This window comes from Sinohyriopsis cumingii, chromosome 12 (genome assembly GCF_028554795.1).
Source record: "Sinohyriopsis cumingii isolate HCF-2022 chromosome 12, ASM2855479v2, whole genome shotgun sequence".
NCBI lineage: Eukaryota > Metazoa > Mollusca > Bivalvia > Unionida > Unionidae > Sinohyriopsis > Sinohyriopsis cumingii.
Window position 1 is genome coordinate 17,773,271 of NC_142972.1, and position 21,674 is coordinate 17,794,944.

General features: G+C 35.3%; 1 protein-coding gene across 1 annotated transcript; it reads right to left on the bottom strand.

Moving 5' to 3' along the window:
• Positions 1–400: 400 nt before the first annotated feature.
• On the bottom strand, positions 401–20,317 carry LOC149786040 (uncharacterized). Its single transcript, XM_089976320.1, has 6 exons — positions 20,235–20,317; positions 14,425–14,797; positions 11,269–12,608; positions 7,000–7,046; positions 2,662–2,808; positions 401–771 (listed from the first exon to the last, which is right to left on the bottom strand). The coding sequence occupies exons 2-6, from the start codon at positions 14,735–14,737 to the stop codon at positions 558–560; spliced, it is 2,061 nt and encodes a 686-aa protein (XP_089832446.1). The 5' UTR covers positions 14,738–14,797; positions 20,235–20,317; the 3' UTR covers positions 401–557.
• Between the last annotated feature and the right edge of the window lie 1,357 nt (positions 20,318–21,674).

The following is a 21,674-nucleotide window of genomic DNA, read 5'->3' on the forward strand; positions in this document are numbered from 1 at the left end:
CAGGGGTCTCAAACTCAAACCACCTTGTGGACCACATAAAGGTATTTTTGATGGCACAAGGGCCACACCACCTTTGTTATCTCTCATGACACCTTGTGACGCCAATCATTTTGCAGGCCACAGGATACGGCTTGGCTGGCCAAGTGTTTGAGACCCCTGTACTAAGGTATTATGACTGTGTGAGATATTTGAAGAAGAAATAAAATGTAAAGGAAAACTATAGTTTTTGTGATAGAGACCTTAAGTTATTATTAGCTAATGAAATGCAAAGGTAAACATGTTTTTATAATAATCAAGCTTCAGACTCCAAAATCAATAAGTTTCTTCCCTACACTGATCTGGATGCAAGCTTTGTTGAAAACCCTCCATCTGAACATGTGTTACTGTTTGGAAACCAAAACAGAATATGCAGCCAGCCTTCCTGATCAACTGCCTATAACCATGATACAGCAAGGTGACAAAAACCTGCTAATATGCATTACAATATAAAATGTTCTACAGTTTTTGTTTTCATACAGCTATGTGTCTTGACATCAACTTTTACCATTATCACACTGTCACATACCAATCTTTTTATTCTCTGGAAGATGTAAGGTCCTGTTGGCATGCCCATATGCACGATAATGTTCTCGTATATACTTTGGTTCTTTATCCTTGTGGGACTTGTCTTTAACCACTACATACTTGTACAGTATTTTTCTTTCCTTAAAGAGGAGCCTTTTTGGAATATCTAAGTCCAGCTTCAATTCTGTATACTGATCATCCGTTTTCCTGTAAATATTTAATTCAATCTTAAATAGATAATTTCATAATAATGAAAATAAAAACACAACTAACCACAGACCAATAAAATACACTTTTTAAATTTGAAGTTCCAGTTTTTTAATATAATGAAATGGTTCAGTTTTTCTTTGCATATCTCCTTGCTGTCTTTTAATTAAATGGAAGTTACTTCAACTTTTCAATCAGACACAAAAATTAACATTCTTAAAATGGTCAATCTAAAAGCTATACTGGATGTCCATGGGGCACCATTGATTGGATTTCAGGATGAGTAGAAATGTTAAGTTTCACTTTAATTTTCACTGTAGTTTATGGAGAGAAGAAATATTATGATTTTCAAGATGGGAATCTAAGTATTGATACTGGATGTCTGAGAAGTGCCATTTACATTCTGAATCAACTAAGGCTGTCAATCCACTAGATGCTTGAATAGCAATAGCAGTATCAAGATTTTCAAGATGGATGTTACAACTTCCAATTAAAATATAAAAGACATCAGTATAAAAACTTCATGACTTGCCTACTAATGGTTTAGGAGAAGAGATATCAAATAAGAGCTACAGGATGCTGGATAACAGATGATGCTCTTTTTGGTCTTGACTAATAAGGCTAAAATGAAGAAGTTTACTCAGCAATGTTTGAAACTGGGCCCCCATATGAAGTACTCCACCATTAGAGAAAAAATGCTACCAAACAAAGTTTCATACTGGTATGTTAGATGGTCACAAAGTTGAAATTGAAAAATTAGTAAATCTTCTTTGCAGCCATGACCCTGAAGTTACAAACCTAGACTGCATCTCTAACTGTTCTCAAGTGTGCCATGTTGAATATGTAAATGTTAAATAATTTGACAGTTGCAGTTTACAGATGAATGGTTAGCAATACAAGTCCTGATTTTGGCCTCGTATCACTCACTTGGCTTATGTAGGAAGTAATTAATAAGTGCAGAGCTTTATAATCCAACTCATCCAAAATCATGATGGTATATGCTAAAATACCAAAGTGGGTCAAAATCTTAAAAAACAGAGTTTCCAGAATGGCAGGGCCCCATGTGCCCAAATCATCTAAAGCACTCACCTTTACCAATCACTGCCATCTCACCTCTCTCCAAATGGGTTCAAGCCTTCATCTTGGCAAATGTGGGTATGTGAGAACACTGCCAGTAGCTTCCACTGGGTTGGTGGTTCTTACCAGGGTTTTCCCAACTTCTTCCTCCACCAATTATACTGGCTGCCATGCATAGCCTATCTTGCACTGAGAAATGATGTTAAACCCAAAATGACAACAAAATCCAGAGTGGCAGCAAATCAGACCACAAAAATGCCTCATTAATAAGCACATATGTCGTTAAAATCTAACTGGAAATACAGCTATCTCAGTGGTAACAAGCTCAGCAAATCAGATCCAATAATGCTGTATTAATGTGGCCACATGATGCTCATACTCAAACTCATTCAAGTTCCTAATGTATACCAAGTCTGATCCAAATATTTCAAGAATAAAGACTCTAGAATGGCAAAAAATATTTACAATCAGATGCCAAAATGCCTCCTTATCATGCATAGTTCTTGCTTAAAATTTAATCAAATCTTGACAAGTTTATATACAATGACATAAATTTGATCAAAAACAGAGCCTCTCATGATGAAATAAGCTCAACCAATAAGGTACAAAATCATCTCATCAATATGCATGAATACTACTCATTAACTTCTTTCCAAGAATCTAACATCAGAGGTCTATATAATGTTAAATACAAATCTGTTAAAAAATACAGCCTTTAGAATGTTAAAAAACCTGGACCAATCAGAGTCAGAAAATCCAGGCCTAATCTAAAGCTCTTTTCCTTAAATATTTGTACGTAAATGCTTCAGTTACCTGACTGACTGAAGTATGTATCTCTCTGACTTCCATCCCCCCAGCTCATCCTCTCCAAACTGTACCATGACAAAATCAATAGGTGTAAGGTCAAACTCAGGTGACAGAAGGGCATGGAAATGGACTCTAATAGATTCTGAATTTTTTCTGTAAATAAAACATAAAATTTAAATAAAATACACCGATTAAAAAGTGTTCATTGAAAAAGAATTGAACTGAATTAAGCAGTGAAATTCTTGTTAGTTGTAATTTCATCTAGTCATATCCTTCGTGTAACAATAATCATATGAAATGAAAATGAAGAGCTGTACTTTATTTCCTGCTTTAAGTGATTTAAAGTTATTCACTATACAAGTATACACATGCCACCTCTTGGATGCTGTATCTATATTAATTTCAATATCCACTGAAGTGCTCCAGCACCATAAATAACAGACTGCTCTGGTGGCCTAGTGGTTAGAGCATCCGCCTCAGATGTGGGAGGTCATGGATTTGAATCAGGCCAACTCCTACCAAAGAGTTATAAACATGGTACAAACAGCTGTCTTGCTAGGTGCTCAGCATTAAGAGGTTAGTGTTAGGACTAGTCGGCCTGGTGTCAGGATAAAGTGACTGGGTGGGACATCATGCTTCATGTCTGTGGCATGATGCCCCAGTGCTAGATATCACTATAATCTGTCACACTGCAGACATCGTAGCTATATGACTGAATCACACACACACATGTTAACAGATACCTTTCAATAATGTTAATCGAAAGTAATATAAATAATTATATCAATTTTCCTACAGGAACTGAACAACAGCAAACTATTTTTTCTCTCACATTGCTTCTACAGTTTTATTTTGTTAAAGAAGTATGAGGAAAATTAAACATGCAGATTCTTCCTTTGAATTTACAATCATTGCATTTTCATGTATTATGTATAATAAAACTAAATGGCCTGAAAATCTATCTGTAAACAAATAATCATCCTGAACAAATTTAACTGACCTAAGTCGAAGGAATTATGTAACTGAACCTAGGTTTTCACTGAAAAAAGTATAAAAGACAAACAGCTATTAAGCAAGATACTCAAGAAAGACTGTGATCGCTCAGGACACTTGCTTTCAAATTTGATCAAATTCTCTTCTGTACTTTTCACAATTTTTTTGTGTGATTTAAAGGTATTTTTTGTTAAGCAACCACAGGCATACTCGATGATAAATCAGTATAGCTGTTAAACAAATTTAGTCTACATACCATGATACTTTTATTTCAAATTTTTGTAATATTCTGTTCAGGGATTAAAAATATAGGCTGGCCCATCTGAGGCCACTAAGTTTTGCTATGGTTCAGTTAATATTACAAGCAGCAAATCCATCACAGCAGTTCATTTTTCTCATGCCTGACTAGCTGAAGGGACTGTTGTTCTACTGGGTGAAAATAATTTCCACAATTCAATAAGACAGTTTATTCCTTTGAATGTGGAGTGATGAAACCATCTCAGATAATCATCATTGAAAACAAGCTTATGAATGGATGTCAGATTGGCACATTCTTCATTTAGGTCCAAGTATACATCATTAGAAGTCGCTGCTGAAAACTCCATGTAAATATGACCATCCATTTACAGGGCAGTAACAGCAAGATTTTAAAGACAGCTATTGTTGCAGGCATGATGGATGTACAATTGTCACCATGTTCATTAAACCAACTAGGTATCATAAGAAGTTTAATATGGTGGCCATATTTGGGGTCAGTTTGCATCATTTTCACTTAGGACCAACTGGACACAGTAAGAACTCATCTAATCAAACCCTATGTAAAACTGACATTGTCAAGATGGCCACCTTACCTCCATATTGCATGCGCAAGCAGCAGCATTTTCATTTAAGACCAACCATAATAAGTCTTCTATTGAAAATCCCATCTCAATATGACATTTTGTTCAGGAGTAATACAATACACCATACCACAATTTTCAATAAGGCTGCTGTGGTGACCATATTGGACATCAGATCAACACAATTTTCATTTATGTTTTGTTTTCTGAGTCCTATGTCATTTTTCAGTACATGATAGGCTATACATGGCAGCCAATTTATCTGGTGCTGGAAGAACTTGTGAAGTTCCCAGTGTAACAACTCTTTCCCCCTTGCTAAAAGTTTCCCTCAGGAAAGAATCAGCTAACTGATTCTGTGATTCCCCCTCTAGTTATTTATCCCCCCTCCAAAAGACCACAGATCCATCTGAAACCATTGGCAAGCTTTCTTGTACAACCATGTCATCCAAGTTGAGACTCAAACCCATGCAGACAAAGATCAGATGAAAGTGATCTACAAAGATGAGCACCTCAGACCATTTTGCCACCTGTGCCCCTTTTGGACCAACCCGATATCATAAGAAGTCTTTTAATGAAAACCTCATGCTCATAGGACCATCCGTTCAGGAAATGTACCAATAAGAATCTTTTCAAGATGGCTAATGTGGTGGCCATATTGGATGTCCAAACAACATCATATTCAATTAGGACCAAACAGACCAGGGAATGAATGTGTGTGTAAAGTTTCATTGCAATACTCCATGAAGTTTAGGATCACCAGCAGAGCTAAAATTTTCATACAATATGTGCAAGGTCATTCTGAAGTAAACGAGAGTCCCTCAAAGAGACTGACATTTTATTGGCCAAAAACAATTTCCAAGAATCAAAGACAAGACTGTTTCTTCATGGTAACTGCTGAGTGCTGAAATTATTTCTGATATTCTTGAACAATAACAAGAATACCAAGATGCTCAAAATGGTGGTCAAACAGGAGGTCAGATTAGCACAAATTTCAATTAAGACCAACTAAGCTTTGTAACATGTGTTTTAGTGAAAAACCTGCAATAACAAATTTTTCAAAATGACTGCAATTGTGGCCATTTCCAAAGCAGCATTAGGACCATCTAGATGTTATAATGACTGCTTAAACAGGCAGGCAATGGACAATAGACAAGAGGCCATCATATAAGCTTTTCTGGTCATTGAATATTGGAGCTAAAATTGAAACAAGACAATTTCAGGTATCATGAAATTGCAAGAACTGAAAGTGCGATAAACATTAACCTAACATACCAAATCTGATTTTTTAAAATCTAATCAGAAATAGGATCTCTAGAGTGATACCAGTTTCAACCAATCTGATGCAAGACCACCGCATTAATATGCATGGATGTCACTCAGAATCACATTAGGTTTTCTAAACAATTACTTCTGATGTTAGGCAATTTGTTAAAGACTATGTATCAGTGGAATATCACACAAACTTTCTGTGTAATCATCCCTGATTGGTTTTATATAAAAATACATAAAGAGTATTTGTACAGATTCCCCTTCATTTCATAATCACTTGTCTTCTCTTGAAACTGACTGATTTTTGGGACAAAATAAATTGTCTAATTTTTTATATTTTACTAGCTAGTCCTTCACATTCAATCACTGCATTTTTAGAGGGAATCTGTTAACATTTATAAAACCATAAAAAAGGACAAATTTCAGCAGAAGAAAATTTATTAAATTGCAAACAAAGAAATACATTTCAGTACTCAAGACATGAGGAAATTGCTCAAAATGTTGACCAAAAGTCCTAATTGGCAAGTAAATTTTGCAGAATAGTGGCTATTTGGCAACAAAAAAAGAAAAGAAAAAAACCAAGGCTCAAGCACACTGATATTGATCGCAGGATCTCATATCGTTGCTTACAACTTACCTATCAGACTTCATACATGCCAATCTTTACGCTTTTAGTGTAATCATTATGCTTTTTATCACCTAATTATGTCTTATATAGGTTGCATGAGGAGACCTCCCTTGTGCTATAAAAAAACTACAGGTTCAGCCACTTCTCATGCAACCTATTTATCAATCAACTAATATTTCAAGCTACATTTTGCATAGAATAATTTGGCAACCAAATATTTGTAAATGGCAACTTTATTTTTAAGTTGTTAGTCATTCTGTGACCAATACATTAGACTTATTTAGATCCCTACATTAAAAAAAAAAATAGAACAATCATTAGTACACACATCTAGCAAGGGTACAAACTCCATGGCATATTTGTTTTCTGCAAAGATGTAAATTATTTTCCCCTCGCAGCTTTTATGGCTGTAGCTAACCAGAAAATTTGTACAGAAGATATTCATCTTTTCAATCTTAATTAGGAGTCAAGGAGAGTTTCTACTCCCCACCACATTTTATCCTATTCAAAATAATGTGATCAAAATGAACTTTTCACAGAAAAAGGTGCATATTTCATTTGTATTTAAGTAATCTCATAAACTTTGGTATGACACATGAATGGAATCAACATTACCTTTGATTTGTACTCTGTGCGGCACCTGTTCCATCAGCAGCACTGTTCTGCAAAATGTAAATTCTGAATAAAATAAAAGCTCTAGAATCCTATTCACAATTCAGAAGACAAAAGGTCACATACTCACTACAGTGAACATGCCAATCATATGACCATATCCTGAAGATGAAAAACGAATTGACAGTATTTATATTATATTCCTAATGACTACCTTTAAAAGGCAGTCATCCTAACAAAAATCTGCAGGACAGAAATATCATCCTCATGCTGTTATCAGATTTTTATTCAAATACCCATCTGACTATCATATTCCACACCAACAAGACCCCTTCCTGGAACAGACTTCAGTTTCTAAGTGGAATTAGCAAATTTATAAGTCATCCCCAATTATTACCCCTAATAGTAAAAATCTGAATATTTTCTTTAAAGCTGTTAATGATGAAGATGTGTTGTGACCCGAGTATGCATTGATGGGCGCAAAAAGCACATGGAAATGAAGATACTTTCACCAGTGTTACCTTGAGATGGAATATGCAGATATCAATGCATTTATGGGATCATTAATCAGTTTTAAACTAGAGATTCAAGCCATCACAGTTTTTTTTGCCACACCATGCTGCGCAATGGACTTTATTCAGGATTGAAACCTAATGTGATGTCATCTACTCATCCTCCTGTAAAAGCATACCAAATATCCAGTAAATTACATCAGTTTACAGGGAAAAGGATCTATTAACTATGACAAGGGACCCAAGTGTGCTCATCACCCGACTGACATCTAATGTAACAGCATATAGACTAAGAAATCAGGGTCAATAACAAGCTTTCTGCTGAAATATCTCTAATGCTGCTGATTGTATCTGCTATAAAAGCAACTGTTTCAAGGTTTTGTATTTTCATCCATATCTGACTGCACACCAGCATCATGTGCCCAATATTGAAAGTCCCTATACCAGGACACTTTTGTGTCAATTTTTTTTCAGCTATTCTTTAAAATTGAAATTGTGCATGTTTTCTACTTTCAGTAACAGCAGCCATATGTACCATTTGTTCAAACTAGGGCACATTCTGTGAATTTTGGTCAATTTTTATATATTTTTAAGTAATTCAAGAGGCTCTTCCATTTAGCAGGGGGCCCTGGGTGACTGAGTGGTCCAAGGCTCACCTTTCAGATCACTCACATAGCTCACGTCTATCAACATGAATTTGAGTCTTGGCTTGATCAGCATGGGCATATGAGAAAGCTTGCCAGTAGCTTTCTGTGGATTAGTGATTCTTCCCGGGCTCTTCCTACACCAAATATACTGGCCACCATCTATAGCCTATTATGTGCTGAAGAATGGTATTAAACCCAACAAAACCAAAAACAAACCATTTTTTGTAATGGTAGCCACAGCTAATTGTCAATTAGTATAATTTGAACAAGTCTGAAAGCCCTTATTACCAGAACAACATATGTCAATCTGGTCAAATTCATTCAACAGGTTCTGAAGAAGTTTTTATTTCAATTTTCAGTCATAGTGGTCATATCCAATTACAATTGGCATCATGTATGTCTTGTATGCTAGGATCAAATTTGGTCACATTTCTGTCCAGCAGTTTCTCAGAAGTCATTTAAAGGTTTTTCTATCTTTAATAATGGTAGCTATGAACAGATTGGCATAAAAAGCTCATCATCCTCACTAGTCCAAAATGCAACCGATCTCTGTCACCAGCATCAGTCTTTTATCAGATTCACAATAACCAATAAAGAGTTAGTTTGGTGTTTTATGGCACAGCTATCCAAGTAGGTTATCTACAGCCATGAGGGCAATAGGAGCAAAGTATCTTGCCCAAGGACACACCACAGTTGCTAAACAAGGCTTATCTGATGGTAGGATTCAAATCTCAACCTTTTATGGTTTCAAGTCTGGCATGCCAACCAGGCAACCAATGTGCCACCAGTTCTCCAGTGAAAAATAAAGTGTCAACTAGACCTATACACCTTTGAATTAAACTAACCTGGCAATATTTTTATTCATCATCTGACAACAAAAAAAACAATATGTAGATTAGATCTACCTACATTTGAATTTTACTTTGTTATGGTGTTTATTTTTAGTTTAACGGATAAACAAATGAAAGAAAAGTTGACATAATAATATTTCAGAACTATAACTTATGTTCAGTTTAAATAAAGATTTTTTTTACAAACTGATGCTTTCATGTAAGTGTAAAGATAAGGGAATAATTAATATGCATAATCTCTTGCTCATAATCAAACAGATCCAAGACCTTGATGACATGCATGTAAACATTTACCAAGTTGTACTGAAAATGGATGACAAATTTAATCAAGTTATCTAAAAAGGTAACAGGTTCAGGCAGCCAGATGAAAGGTGAATTCATTAATATAAACAAATATTGAAAATGATACAATTTTTAAAATATGACTAAAATTCAGTTTCACAACTGTTAACAAGTTTACCAATCAGATGCTAGATTACCTTATAAATATCTGTAGGTCTTGCTCATGATCAAACACATTCAGCATCTTCATAAAATATTGCTAAGTCTTGATTAAAATCTGCTCAAAAATATAATTGCTAGATTGTCGACAAGCTGAGCCAACCAGATGCAAAATCATATAATTAATATATAATCATATAATTAATCAAATTCATACTCAGTTGAGATATCTTGATGACTTAAGCATACTGACAAAATTTACTCAAAATCCTATATATAAAAAATAGTCTTTGCTACAGCAAATACAAATTCCACCAATCAGATGCAAGATCACCTCATAAACATTTGTATGTCTTGCTCATGATCAAACACATTCAGCAGCAAATACAAATTCCACCAATCAGATGCAAGATCACCTCATAAATATGCATAGCTCTTGCTCATAATAAGACTCTTCCAACATTTTGATTGCATTTTAAAATGTTCACGACAAATCAAGTCAGAAACACTTTTATGACTCTCAAATCAAACAAAGCTCAGTCAATCAGATGCACGTACACCTCATTAATATGCATATATTTCACTCATGATAAACTCACTGGACATCTTCATTTGACCATTTACTAAGTTTGATAAAAATCTGATCAGAAATAGTCACTCAAGTGTTAATAAGCTCTGCCAATCAAACACAAGACTACATCTAATTTGCACAAGTCTTGCAGTCATTTGATATCTTATCACTTGTAACTGCATACTCATCTGATTTCATTATGATTTTGCATCTCCAGATATTACCAAACTCAGATAAAATATAGTCTGCAGAATAGTAATGAACTGGCCAGTCAGACGTGATATCACCTCATTAATATGCATGGATCTCACGATTTAACTGACTGAAGTCTTAATGAATGATACAAGTCCATTTCCCAAGTCTGATTAAAATCTGATCAGAAGTATGGCCTTCATAGTAGTAAGTAACTGTTGACAGGCAATGCAGTATGGATGCAGGATGCTACAACTTGATATTATAGCCAGGTGAGCTTCACAAAACTTTAAATGCAAACTTGTTGCTGCTGTCTACATAAGGTAAATCTTCTTTCTTAGTCTTTGTTTGTTCAACTAGCATGAGCTAATTAACTCTTAATTACTCATAATCCCTTAAACAGTATGGCTAGACAATGCAAGGTGTTGGTTAAAAGAGTCTACTGGTCAAGTAAACTGCTGGTTTCTGGTTCAGATATATACATCTGACACAAACTGCACAGCAAACAGCCAAACAATAATATTACAAGAGGCACCATCCAGCTATTTTATTCCATGTATGACTGTATTTCATTATGTTGCCATCATAAACATAAAAATCAAGCATGAAACAACTTTTTAATTCACTTAAAATTTAATATTCTAAGTATCTTTAGGTACTGTGTCTTCAGATTTATCTCTATAAAAGCACGAGGAAAAACAAGCTAGAGCAAGAAGAATAAAGGTGTTCAGGACATTCTGACCAAGCCAGAAGAATTATTTCTGTATTAGGCACTGCATTAGGATGGGGATGTGAACAGTAATTTCTCATTTTCTAAACTTGGAGACAAAAGTTTCAAATTCATTTTGTTCCCAAGTTTTTGGACAAGGAAAAGTTTTTTTCTTCTTCTTGTTCCAATATTTGGTAACTAATATCATCAAATAATGAAAAGAAATCCATGACCAAAACAAAATAATAATGATGTGCCATATAATGAAGGAGTACTGTATATACATATATGTATTCAACAGTTTTGCTTTCAGTGAAATAAGAGTAGTTCAAGATGGAAAATTTTTTACCTTGGAGCTGGTATTTTTTGAAGATTCAGTTTTGGATTTCTTGTTTATCTCATTTTTTGAGATTTTAGCCTCTTCTGAGTCTTGCTGATTATTCTGGCCATCTTTATGGGACTTTTGTGTCATTTGGTCATTGTTTTCATCTTCACTTTTATTCTCCTTTGGTTCAATGCCATTTATGACCTTTTCCACCTCTAGGCCTTCGATCATTCTTGTCTCCTGAATTGGTACCATGTCAGGACTTGAATTTTTTTCTTCAACTTGGTCATTACTTCTATTCTCTGTCTTTTCTTCCACATCACTTGCACTGGTGCACTCTAAGTTCTGTGCACTCTGAATTGGTGTTCTGCAATCGTCTTTCTCCATTGGACTTGTGGAATTCATTATTGAACCTACATCTAGAACTAAAGGGACATCAGCTAAGATAATCTGATCCTTGTTTGTCTCCTCTCTCTTCTTTTCTTCCATACTACATGCACTGGTGCTCTCTAATTTTTGGTTACTCTTAATGGGTGTTTTATACTCATCTTTCTCCACTGGACTTGTGGAATTCATTGTTAGACCAGCATCTACTACAGAAGAGTCATCAGCTAAGATAATTTGGTCATTGTTTGTCTCCTCTCTCTTCTTTTCTTCCATACTACATGCACTGATGCTCTCTAGGTTTTGTGTACTCTGAATGGGTCTTTTGCACTCATCTTTCTCCACTGGACTTGTGAAATTCATTGTTGAACCTACACCTCCTACTGAAGGGTCATCAGCCAAGATGCCCCCCCACCTATGCTGTAAATCTGACTCTCTGCTTTTAACAGGCCAGGTATCTCTTTTATTTTCATGACTCAGTTTGCTCTCCAAGTCAAAACTATTTTGTAATACAGGCTCCCTGCTAGATACAAAATTATCCTTCTCTTCCTCAAGGTCATTAACAAAGACATTCTTATGGATGGTGGTGGAATCAGAAGAACCAGATGTTGGAAAATGTGGAGCGACCTCTCTGACAAACTTTGATTCTTCAGTGAACACCCTAAAGTTTCCTGACATGGGACCACCTAAAGAAAAAGAATGGCTTGGCAATGGTGGTTGTTCTGCATTTTCTTCCTTTTTAGTATCCCGATCCAGTGATGCACTGAAGCCAAACTCCAACAAACTCTCTGAAGGTACTATTGTTGAAGAGATTGGAAATCTTGATAAAGAAATCTGCTCTCTGTTAACTACTTTTACATTTTCTCCATCAAGCTTGGCATTCAAGCCAAACACCTGTGCATGCCATGGTGCTGAAGTGGCTGTAGCAGTAAACAAGATATTGGTCTTAACATCTTTATGGGACCTGAAGCTGTCAGCCTCTGTGAAAGAGAGACAATAACAAACATTTTCAAATAATTTTAATCATATATCATCATTTAAGTGGTAGAACTGAATATTTAAATACAAAAATATATATCAATAAACTTAAAGATAGACTACACAATTACAAGAATCCATATTTTGTTCACACAATCCATTAAAGAGTCTTCTTCCAAACCTATTCAAACACATCTGAAAATGTATCAGTGGCTATAATATAAAAATGTAATGCCTTTCTCTGCAAAGGTGAAGCATAAAAAAATCTAGTAGTTTAGCATAAATATACATGAATAAGGACATGTCTTTAGTTTGAGGCATACGCTATGAAATAAGAGAAATATGGTGGCAAAAGATAGGGTCTGCAAATCAGATGCAAGATTACCTCGTTAATATGATTGGAACTTGCACTTTATCGAATCTATCCAAGATCTCAAAGATATAAGCCTATTTTTAAGTATGATCAGAATCAAATCAAACACGTGTAACAAGCTCAGCTTATCAGATGCTAGATCATTAGTATGAGTGAATCTCATTCACGATCAAACCTGTCCAAGACCATACTGATTTAAGCATATAATCCAAGTCTGATCAACTCTGGATAAGAAATACAACATCCAGAGTGGAAACAAGTTCAACCAATCCAATGCAAAATCACCTCATTATTATGCATGGATCTCTCTCATTACTCCTTTTGTCTGAGATCTTAATGATATAAGCATATTTCTAGTTTGATCAAATTCAGATTAGAATTATGTCCCCTAGAGTGATAACAACCAGGTTAGCAATCCAGATGCAAGAACACCTCATTAATATTCATGGTTCTTGATTATTACCAATCTCACCAGAGATTCTGATGACATAAACCCATATTTTGGTCTGATTGAAATCAGATTAAAATTATGGACCCCAGAATTTCACCAAGCAATTGTTCATGAACAGACAATATACAATGGATGACACACAATGGATGCAGGGCCATACCCTAAGTTCATGTGGTCTTATAGCCAAGTGAGGTAATAAATGTAAAATATGTAACATCAACTCAAAAAGACACTGCTGACACCATTAACAATTTCAGAGGCATACATGTTCATCTAACATTTACCATTAGTCATCACACCCATTTCACAAAACTTTCTGCCACACAAAAAGTCATCCTATCAAACAAACTTCCTTTGATTAGCATAATACCTCTGCATAGTGACAGGGAATTACTGACTATAATTCTTAATCTAAGTATGGGCAGGCTTTGAACAAACAGAGATAAATAAGACTATTTTAGATTTTAAAAAGAAGGGTAAAGGTAGCAAAAAGCAAGGAAAATAAGAATAAAAATAGGGCATAGCCATATGATTGACTTAGCTCACACAACTGTTCTTCCAAAGCAAAAATCTTATTTTTCCAGGAATAAACTGGTTTCACAATGCAGCAGCCAACCTTTATCTGAAACAGCAGCTCAAAGTTGACATACTGCCTCAACCAATTGTGTAACAAATTGACTGACCAAGATGACTTAGCAAATTTATAACATTTATAGCACCAGATGTTACCTTAAAACTTTGCCAAGTACGAATAAGAAAGCTATGGACATAAGACTATCACCAAATTTTAAACAGGTAGTGACAAAAGAGCTCATGTAATGTATACAAAAAGTAGAGAGCCAAATGAAAAAACTGTTAAAGCAGTGAACAGTAGGGAACTTTTGGCCACTTGAAAGCATGTATGGACTAATTTTAAATGATGGATAAAATACACAATACATTGTCACTGTGATCCTAAAGAAAAAATCTACAGTTTACAATCAAATATATTAACCATTAAATGGTGCTGATACTCGTCGTGTTCCACATTCCATGCAGAATTTAATGTCATCCCCCAGAAGTCTGCCACAGACTGAACCATCCTCTTTGATACCCTTACAAGGTGTCTGGTTCTTCTGGAATAGTGATCGGTCAACTTTCTTTCCACACTGTTTGCAAAAATTAAAGCTCTCCTGCAACTCTGCACCACATGATGTCCCTTGTTTCCCTGAACAAAGAACAACCAAGGATTCAACTACAGCAGATCCACATACAACACAAAACTTTGCATCTTCACTTATGTCCGTGTTACACGTCCTACACTTCATGACTGATGACTGTCAAGCATCAGGTTAATACTTCTTCCAAATCTTTCTGATACATCATACCTAGGAAAAGAGATTGAAAAGTAAGTTGAACTTTATACAGCATTATATGTAGAAATAAAAAAATGGAACCTAAAGTGAAACTCAAAACTTCAGAATCTTACACTGATTACACTGCAGTTTAACAGCTAAAACATGCCACTAATGCTCACAGTGCAGATTCACATACAGTTAATTGAAAATTAAATACATAACAAATATAATTCTTCCCAATACTTAATAGAATTTTTTTTATGGTCATGTAATGAGCATATATTTGTTGTCTCCCCTTCATTGACTTTCTCATTTGATGCAGTCAATAGCAATCTTTATATTATGCAAAAAAACAATTTTTACAGAATATTCAAGTTCTTATACAGCCCTAACCTGAATGGACAAGTTTCATTTTGATCTGCTCAAACAATAATCTTAAATTTCAGAGTGGAGCTGTATTGTGCAGTATATCAGACTTTTTATGCTCAGGAATGGCTCTGCCACTGTGTGTTCTGCTTATCAGTTTAGGGAGGTATTAACATCAAGATTCTAACAAAAATGCACAGGCATCCCTTGATCTGCTTCCTCAAATGATCACATGTAGAATAAACAACAGGCCATGCTCCCCCACTGTTTATATGTCTCTTAGATGACTGAAGAAAAAAGCAAATAATAATACAAATGATACAATATATGATAACAACTAAACAAAAAAAAACAAAACTTACAGTATATTTTATCATTGCTTTACCTTTTAAACTAATCTTAATATAATGTAAATCCAAATCATGTTATTCAGATAAGTACCGGTAAACTAATTCAAGTATGACCATGAATTATCCATACTTTGGACTGCACTTATATGTACAAAGATATTCTGCATTTCTAGAAATTGAAAAAGTCATCAGCAGAAATAACATAGAATCAAAGTTCCTACAATTTTCTGGGATTTCTTTGGGGGGGGGGGGGGAGGGGAGTTGGGGTTGAACCATTCATTCTTCAACATGATATATTTTTACGTTTCAAACCCATAAAAAATTTTTAGGCAGATTCTGCATGGAGTTTAGTTGGATTCAGGGCATATTCTGCTTTTTAAAAAAAACAAATTTCAGATGGACTTAAAGTGCACTGGGAATACGGCTAAGGTGAGTGGTATTTTTGTGTATGTTATCAAAATATTCTAGTTGTGTTAGAATTCAGTGTAAAATAAGAGTAATTATATCATGGTAAACATTTGTCATGGCTACTTATGGTACAAGGACTAATTCAAGAGACTACAACAGCATCATAGTTTGTGCATAATCAAAAATCAAGTATGCAGTACAACTCTCATATCTCGTGAATGTCATATAATTATAACTGCTGTATAATTTTGTTTCATGTACAATGAAATATTACCCTGGTTAATAAAGTCCTGTTTAATTCATATCCATTATTTATTTGAAACCTTTTGAAATGAAACTTGAGTGAAATCTCACCAATATTTAAGTAAACTCTCACCAAACTTTCAATGACATGTTAGTGAGATCTCACCAAAATTTCAGTGAAAGCTTTTGCCAAAATTTTTGTCACTTGCACCAGAATTTCAGTGAAATTTTTGGTCAAAATGTTTTTGAAATCTCAAATACTTCAGTGAAGTTTTAGTGAAATCGAGCCAAAATTTCAATGAAAGTATTGGTCAAAATTTCAGTGAAATGAAAACTACTAAAATTATGCCATCACAGATAAGGTTTAGTGCAAGAAAGAAAATGGTTTAGAAAAAAAAACTTAATCTTATTTGATAATGTCTGTCAAAATAAAATTTATGAACCATTTTTTAAATTGTTCTAAGTATTTATCATTGATTCCCTCATTTTGATGGAAACCTTAGGATGATTTGTATTTCAGGTGCGATTTCTATTTCAGGTGGAAATCATATGGATTTTTTTGTTTGTTTAACTAATTGGCATCTTTCACCTAAAATTCTGCCAAAAATCCACCTAAAGTCCGCTTATAATTTGCCTAAACTTCATTAAGTTTATGGTTCAGGCAGAAAACGCTTAAGAAACCTGTCTGAAATCAGCCTTAAAGGAGGCTAGAAATCAAAATTTTCCTTTTACGTATGTAATTCTCTACAGATTTTAATTCGACTGCAATGTTTATAAATTAAATATCGTAAGCGGGTAGTGATTATATTGCGTGGAAGATACCACGATTCCGTAAATTGCCGAGTTTTTCCGAGTTTTGATGAGACGACAGATCACGTGGTATTGTGACGCTATACTAGCCAGTCCTCGAATACAAACATAAACATTGGCGTGCGAGGCAGACAGGAGACCACATCTGGGTTGCACATTCAAAGTTGAATCTGCAATCTGATATAATAGTTTATGTACTGTACTGGTAAGTGCTAAAAGAAATTTGTTAGGCACAGGCCCCAGGCTGGTGACTTAAATAAATTAAAGTCCTGAATGAAATTCCACAAGCCCGGACAGTTCATACCTGTCAATTCTCAAGCCGGGAGAAAAACCTCCCGATTTTGGGGGTATTTCCTCTTCTACCTCCCGATCTCGAAATATCTCTCAATTTTGCGCAGCGAAGTCCCGATTATTACATTATGTCTGTCAATTTTCATTTGTCAGAAGAAAAAAACCCAACCCCAAACCATTTTTAAATATAACGTATGCAATCCACAGTCTAAACTGCCACACTGCAGACATCGTAGCAATATGACTGAAAAATTGTTAAAGCTACGTTAAAAATTCAAATCACATGCACACACGTCTAAACCGGCACTGGACGATATAATTAATATCGTACAACAGGTTTTTTTTTCTTTCTTTTTGTCTTCTTCAGTAAATAGAACGTGAAGATTAAACATTATTCAAGTAAATTTCAGATTTTTTAAACAACTATAACAGTACTGTAGTATTAAAAAAAATTAAAAGAATAAAATTGTCACCAATTAGCTTAAATGAATGATCACTTTGAAATTTTCTCTGCAAACAAAATCGCATCTCCATTTTTGCCAAAGAAACTCGGCCAGTTAACACCTGACATTCCTCTACCGTATATGAAAAGTTTAATTATCATGATTAAATTACAAGGAATAAAACAAAATATACCATGCAATATATGTGGCCCTAAAGAACTAATTCTGAATAAATATTTTATTCAGCAAACAGTGTTACATGCATTAAGACTTAAACCTAAGGAAATAAGGTGGGGCATAAAACGTGTGAAAAACAGTTGCCACAAGTACGGTAACTTGTGACTGCAGATTTGAACTGTTAAAATTAAGTCCATGGCATCGTAAGTAACAACAAAATAGGCATCGTTTATTTGGTAATCAGTTGCTGGTGCTTACGCATACTCACACTGTCGAACATGGTTTCTTTGAAGTAAGTATGAAGGGCAGTCTATTTCACAAGATCAATCCAAGGATAAAGATTATGTTCATTAGTCACACCGGCTTTATCGTTTGCGTACTTAAATCAAAACTTTAGCTATTTTGCAATTTAGCCAGAACTGACCAGAATATGCAAAAGGGGCTTGTCATGGGGGAATAATAAGGCGTATCACAGGGAGAAAAGGCACGTCAAATGGGCGGTCACACATTGGGGCAAGGGGGGGGGTCAATACCCCCCCCGTTCTATTAGACAGTTAATGTGAAACTTTGACCTCTTTTTTTTTTAATCGCTGCTTTTTAAACTGCCCAAGGAATAGTTTTATATCAGTTCCAATTATTACAGATTACCGTTTATGCATAATACATGTATACAATGCATTTTTTTTAATTTTTTAATTTTTATAAGATTACTGAAAATCGTGTTTTCTCGAAACACGACAGGTTTACAAATCTTATTTTTAGAAAAGTTTCCATTTGATTAAAAACAAATCTAAATTTCACCTAGGACAGTGGTGATTTGATTTAGATTGTGCCGTGTTAAGGCATGTATGTCAACATCTTGAAAATACATTTACTCATTTCACCAGCGCAATCGAAGTTTCCTCAGGCAAACAATTTTTGTTTCGACAAGCCTGACGGGCACCTCACTTTGAATACAGGATGGGCCGGAACTAAAACCAGAAGGGGCCCAGGGTGTCGGGCTATGAGATTTGTTTTTAGCACTGCTGTTATTAGATAAAAGATGTGTGGATTGATTGTTGCATTTTGTGGTCACTTACTCGTCTTTCTGCCTGTTTTCGTAACTCACACATTTAACACTTTTCCCAGGATTTAAAATGTCCAAAGGTATGTCTGGAACAGCGCCAACTTTTAGTCTAGGCCTAGCATTTGCGTATCTTTGAGCTGCTATTTTTTCATGATCCCTCTCGTAACATTCCTTTAGAAATGTAACCAGCACATAGTGCTGTATAGTGTTGCTTTGAATTCGACTCGTTTGTAATAATGTACCCATTCTTTCATTATGCCTTTATCTTTCGGAAAAGATTTTTTTTTATGTCAACAGGCTTTTCTTAATGTTCTATTACACCCGTAAGCAACGCAAAACGGTATTGTCTTTTACTCTGGCAACTCCCACTTGGGCTGCTGGAGTCGCTACTATGACATCACGTCCCAAAAGTAACCAAATAGGCGCGGAAATTTTGCATACGAGGTCACGGAAATTCAGCTCCTAGAAGATAGGCCAATATTTAAATATTGGCATTACGGTCGCAGATGATACTTCAGAATAAGGTTTTCTGCTATAGTACTTTTATTATTATTCTATATTTCCATTGGTTTCTGGTCTCCTTTAAGTCCGCCTGGAAAACTTTGTACAGGATTTCTGGCGGATTTTTATTTCAAGCGGAATCCTAGGACAACTAATTTGCAAATTTCGCCTAAAATTCAGCCCCGAATCCGCCTGAAATTCGCCTAAGCTTCTGTAATATGATCAGTTATGGTTTATGCAGAAAACGCTTTTTTTTAAAAAAAAAAAGTCTGAAATCCGCCTGAAAAAAAATTCGTACGGGAAAAAGACGGTAACTACTTCTAATAAAAAGAATTCAGGACTCTATCAATCTGTATATTCGGAGCTACAATAAAAACCGACATAATATGGACAAAATTCATACAAGTAGTCAGTCTGCTACTACATCGTAATTTCAGTTTGCTGCAATGCAGAGAAGTCAATGATGGTTTGATGAATAGAAAAAATATGAGAGCAAGGAGTAAAATGAACCATAGATTATGTACGAGTTCTTCTTAGGAATAGTAGCCTGTGATCCAGGGTCAGGTGTGGAAGTGTGTGTTTGGAAGACACTTGCTTTGTCTCTTATAATTACACACTATAATACTACGAGGGACCATATGAGTAATCTGACTCTCTGAGGAACTTTGTCACTTGCTTTTTTTTTTCTCCCCCCCCCCCCCTCCCCCTTCAGGCTAATGATTATTTGTCAACATTTTGTGTCAAGCACTTGTGGTTTGATAAATATTTTGAACAAAATCAGATTTTCTACAGGCACGAATTGTTCTACTTACTTGCTACGCAAAAACTAAGGTGTCAATGGCGGACAGTCACAAGTACAGTATCAAGTTTTCCTTGAAACCGGGTCTGTACGACGAAATCGAAAGTAATCCAGATGAAACCAGAGCGAAATCTACCGGCAAGAAAATAACTATAACTCTTGTATGACAATACGTCAGAGGTCACTAGTCTGGTTCCCATAACCTCAGGCCAATTCGTTATGAACCTCATAACCAAGAGTAACGGAGTGGAGACAGGTCAGGGAACCAGGCTAAGAGGTCACAAGAAAAGACAACCTACTGTCGCCATAGCATAAAGATATTTACATGCAACACGTTCAATATAGATCAACCGTTGAACTTGATTTTAAGCCTGCTCGATCCTATCTTCATCTTACTTGATATTCATAGTATGATTATATAAGGTATATATTCAGAAATATTGAATCACTTCCGATATATATGTCCACATTATTAATATTATTATGAATGAAGATTCGAATTAAGTACAAAATGCTACGAATTAGCATATTTCGGTGAGTAAACACTAAATTAGGTTAGCGAATCAGCTTAAAAATATTCCAACTGTAAATCGGTTGAATCACTGTAAAATAAATGTTTTTACCATTAACATTTGTTGATTTTTTTATTATTAAGGTAGGGAAGCTGGGCAGACAAATTATTCGGGCAAAATAAAGCTAATACGATGGGGTTAAGGAGGGTGCTGCATAGACCAGTTATTGGGGTAAAATAAAGCTTATACCAAGGGGTTGAGAAGGGGGCATGAATAGACATATTCGGTCAAATAAGGTTTAAAACAAAAAAGGCCACATAAAGCCAGGGGGGCTGAAGCGAGGGTACAGCCACTTGACAATAATAACGCTTCAGGAAATGGCGAAAAATTTCCCACAAAATGTGGGTGAATCGGCGTTTTTAACCGAATCTGCTCACTGGGGTAGCGCTAACAGGTGATATAATTAAATCGTTTTGTCATTAATAGTAAGTGATTATGCGTTAAGTATGGAATCTCATATATCTAAACTAGCTCAACAAACGACGACTAGAGGCAATTATGAAATACAACACCAGTAGTGAAGTGGGCCACCCTAGCGTCAAGGGAACTTACCATGCAAAAAAAAAAAAAAAAAAAAAACGGTCTAACCACTCTGGCGTCAAGGGGAATTTAACATGGGGAATTTCAACAGGGATGGGTCTGTAGAGCGACAAGGGGAATTAGCATTACAGAATCACCATATCGAACATAGCGTCAAGGGAAATTTTACATTGGAGTAAAAAGATATCCATTCTGGTGTCAAGTGAAATTTAACATGGGATTAAAAAGATATCCATTCTGGCGTCAAGGGGAATTTAACATGGGAGTAAAATGATATCCATTCTGGCGTCAAGGGGAATTTAACATGGGAATATATCGTGGGCCTGTATAGCGTCAAGGGG

Bases quoted from the DNA above. Each gene is read 5' to 3' on its own strand.
- LOC149786040 (XM_089976320.1), bottom strand. From the start codon at position 14,737: ATGAAGTGTAGGACGTGTAACACGGACATAAGTGAAGATGCAAAGTTT. The intron at 2,809-6,999 runs GTAATGTTGATT...TTTTATTTACAG, and splicing joins GCACAGAGTACAAATCAAAG to AAAAAATTCAGAATCTATTA. The intron at 772-2,661 runs GTAACTGAAGCA...AAATATTTACAG, and splicing joins TACATACTTCAGTCAGTCAG to GAAAACGGATGATCAGTATA.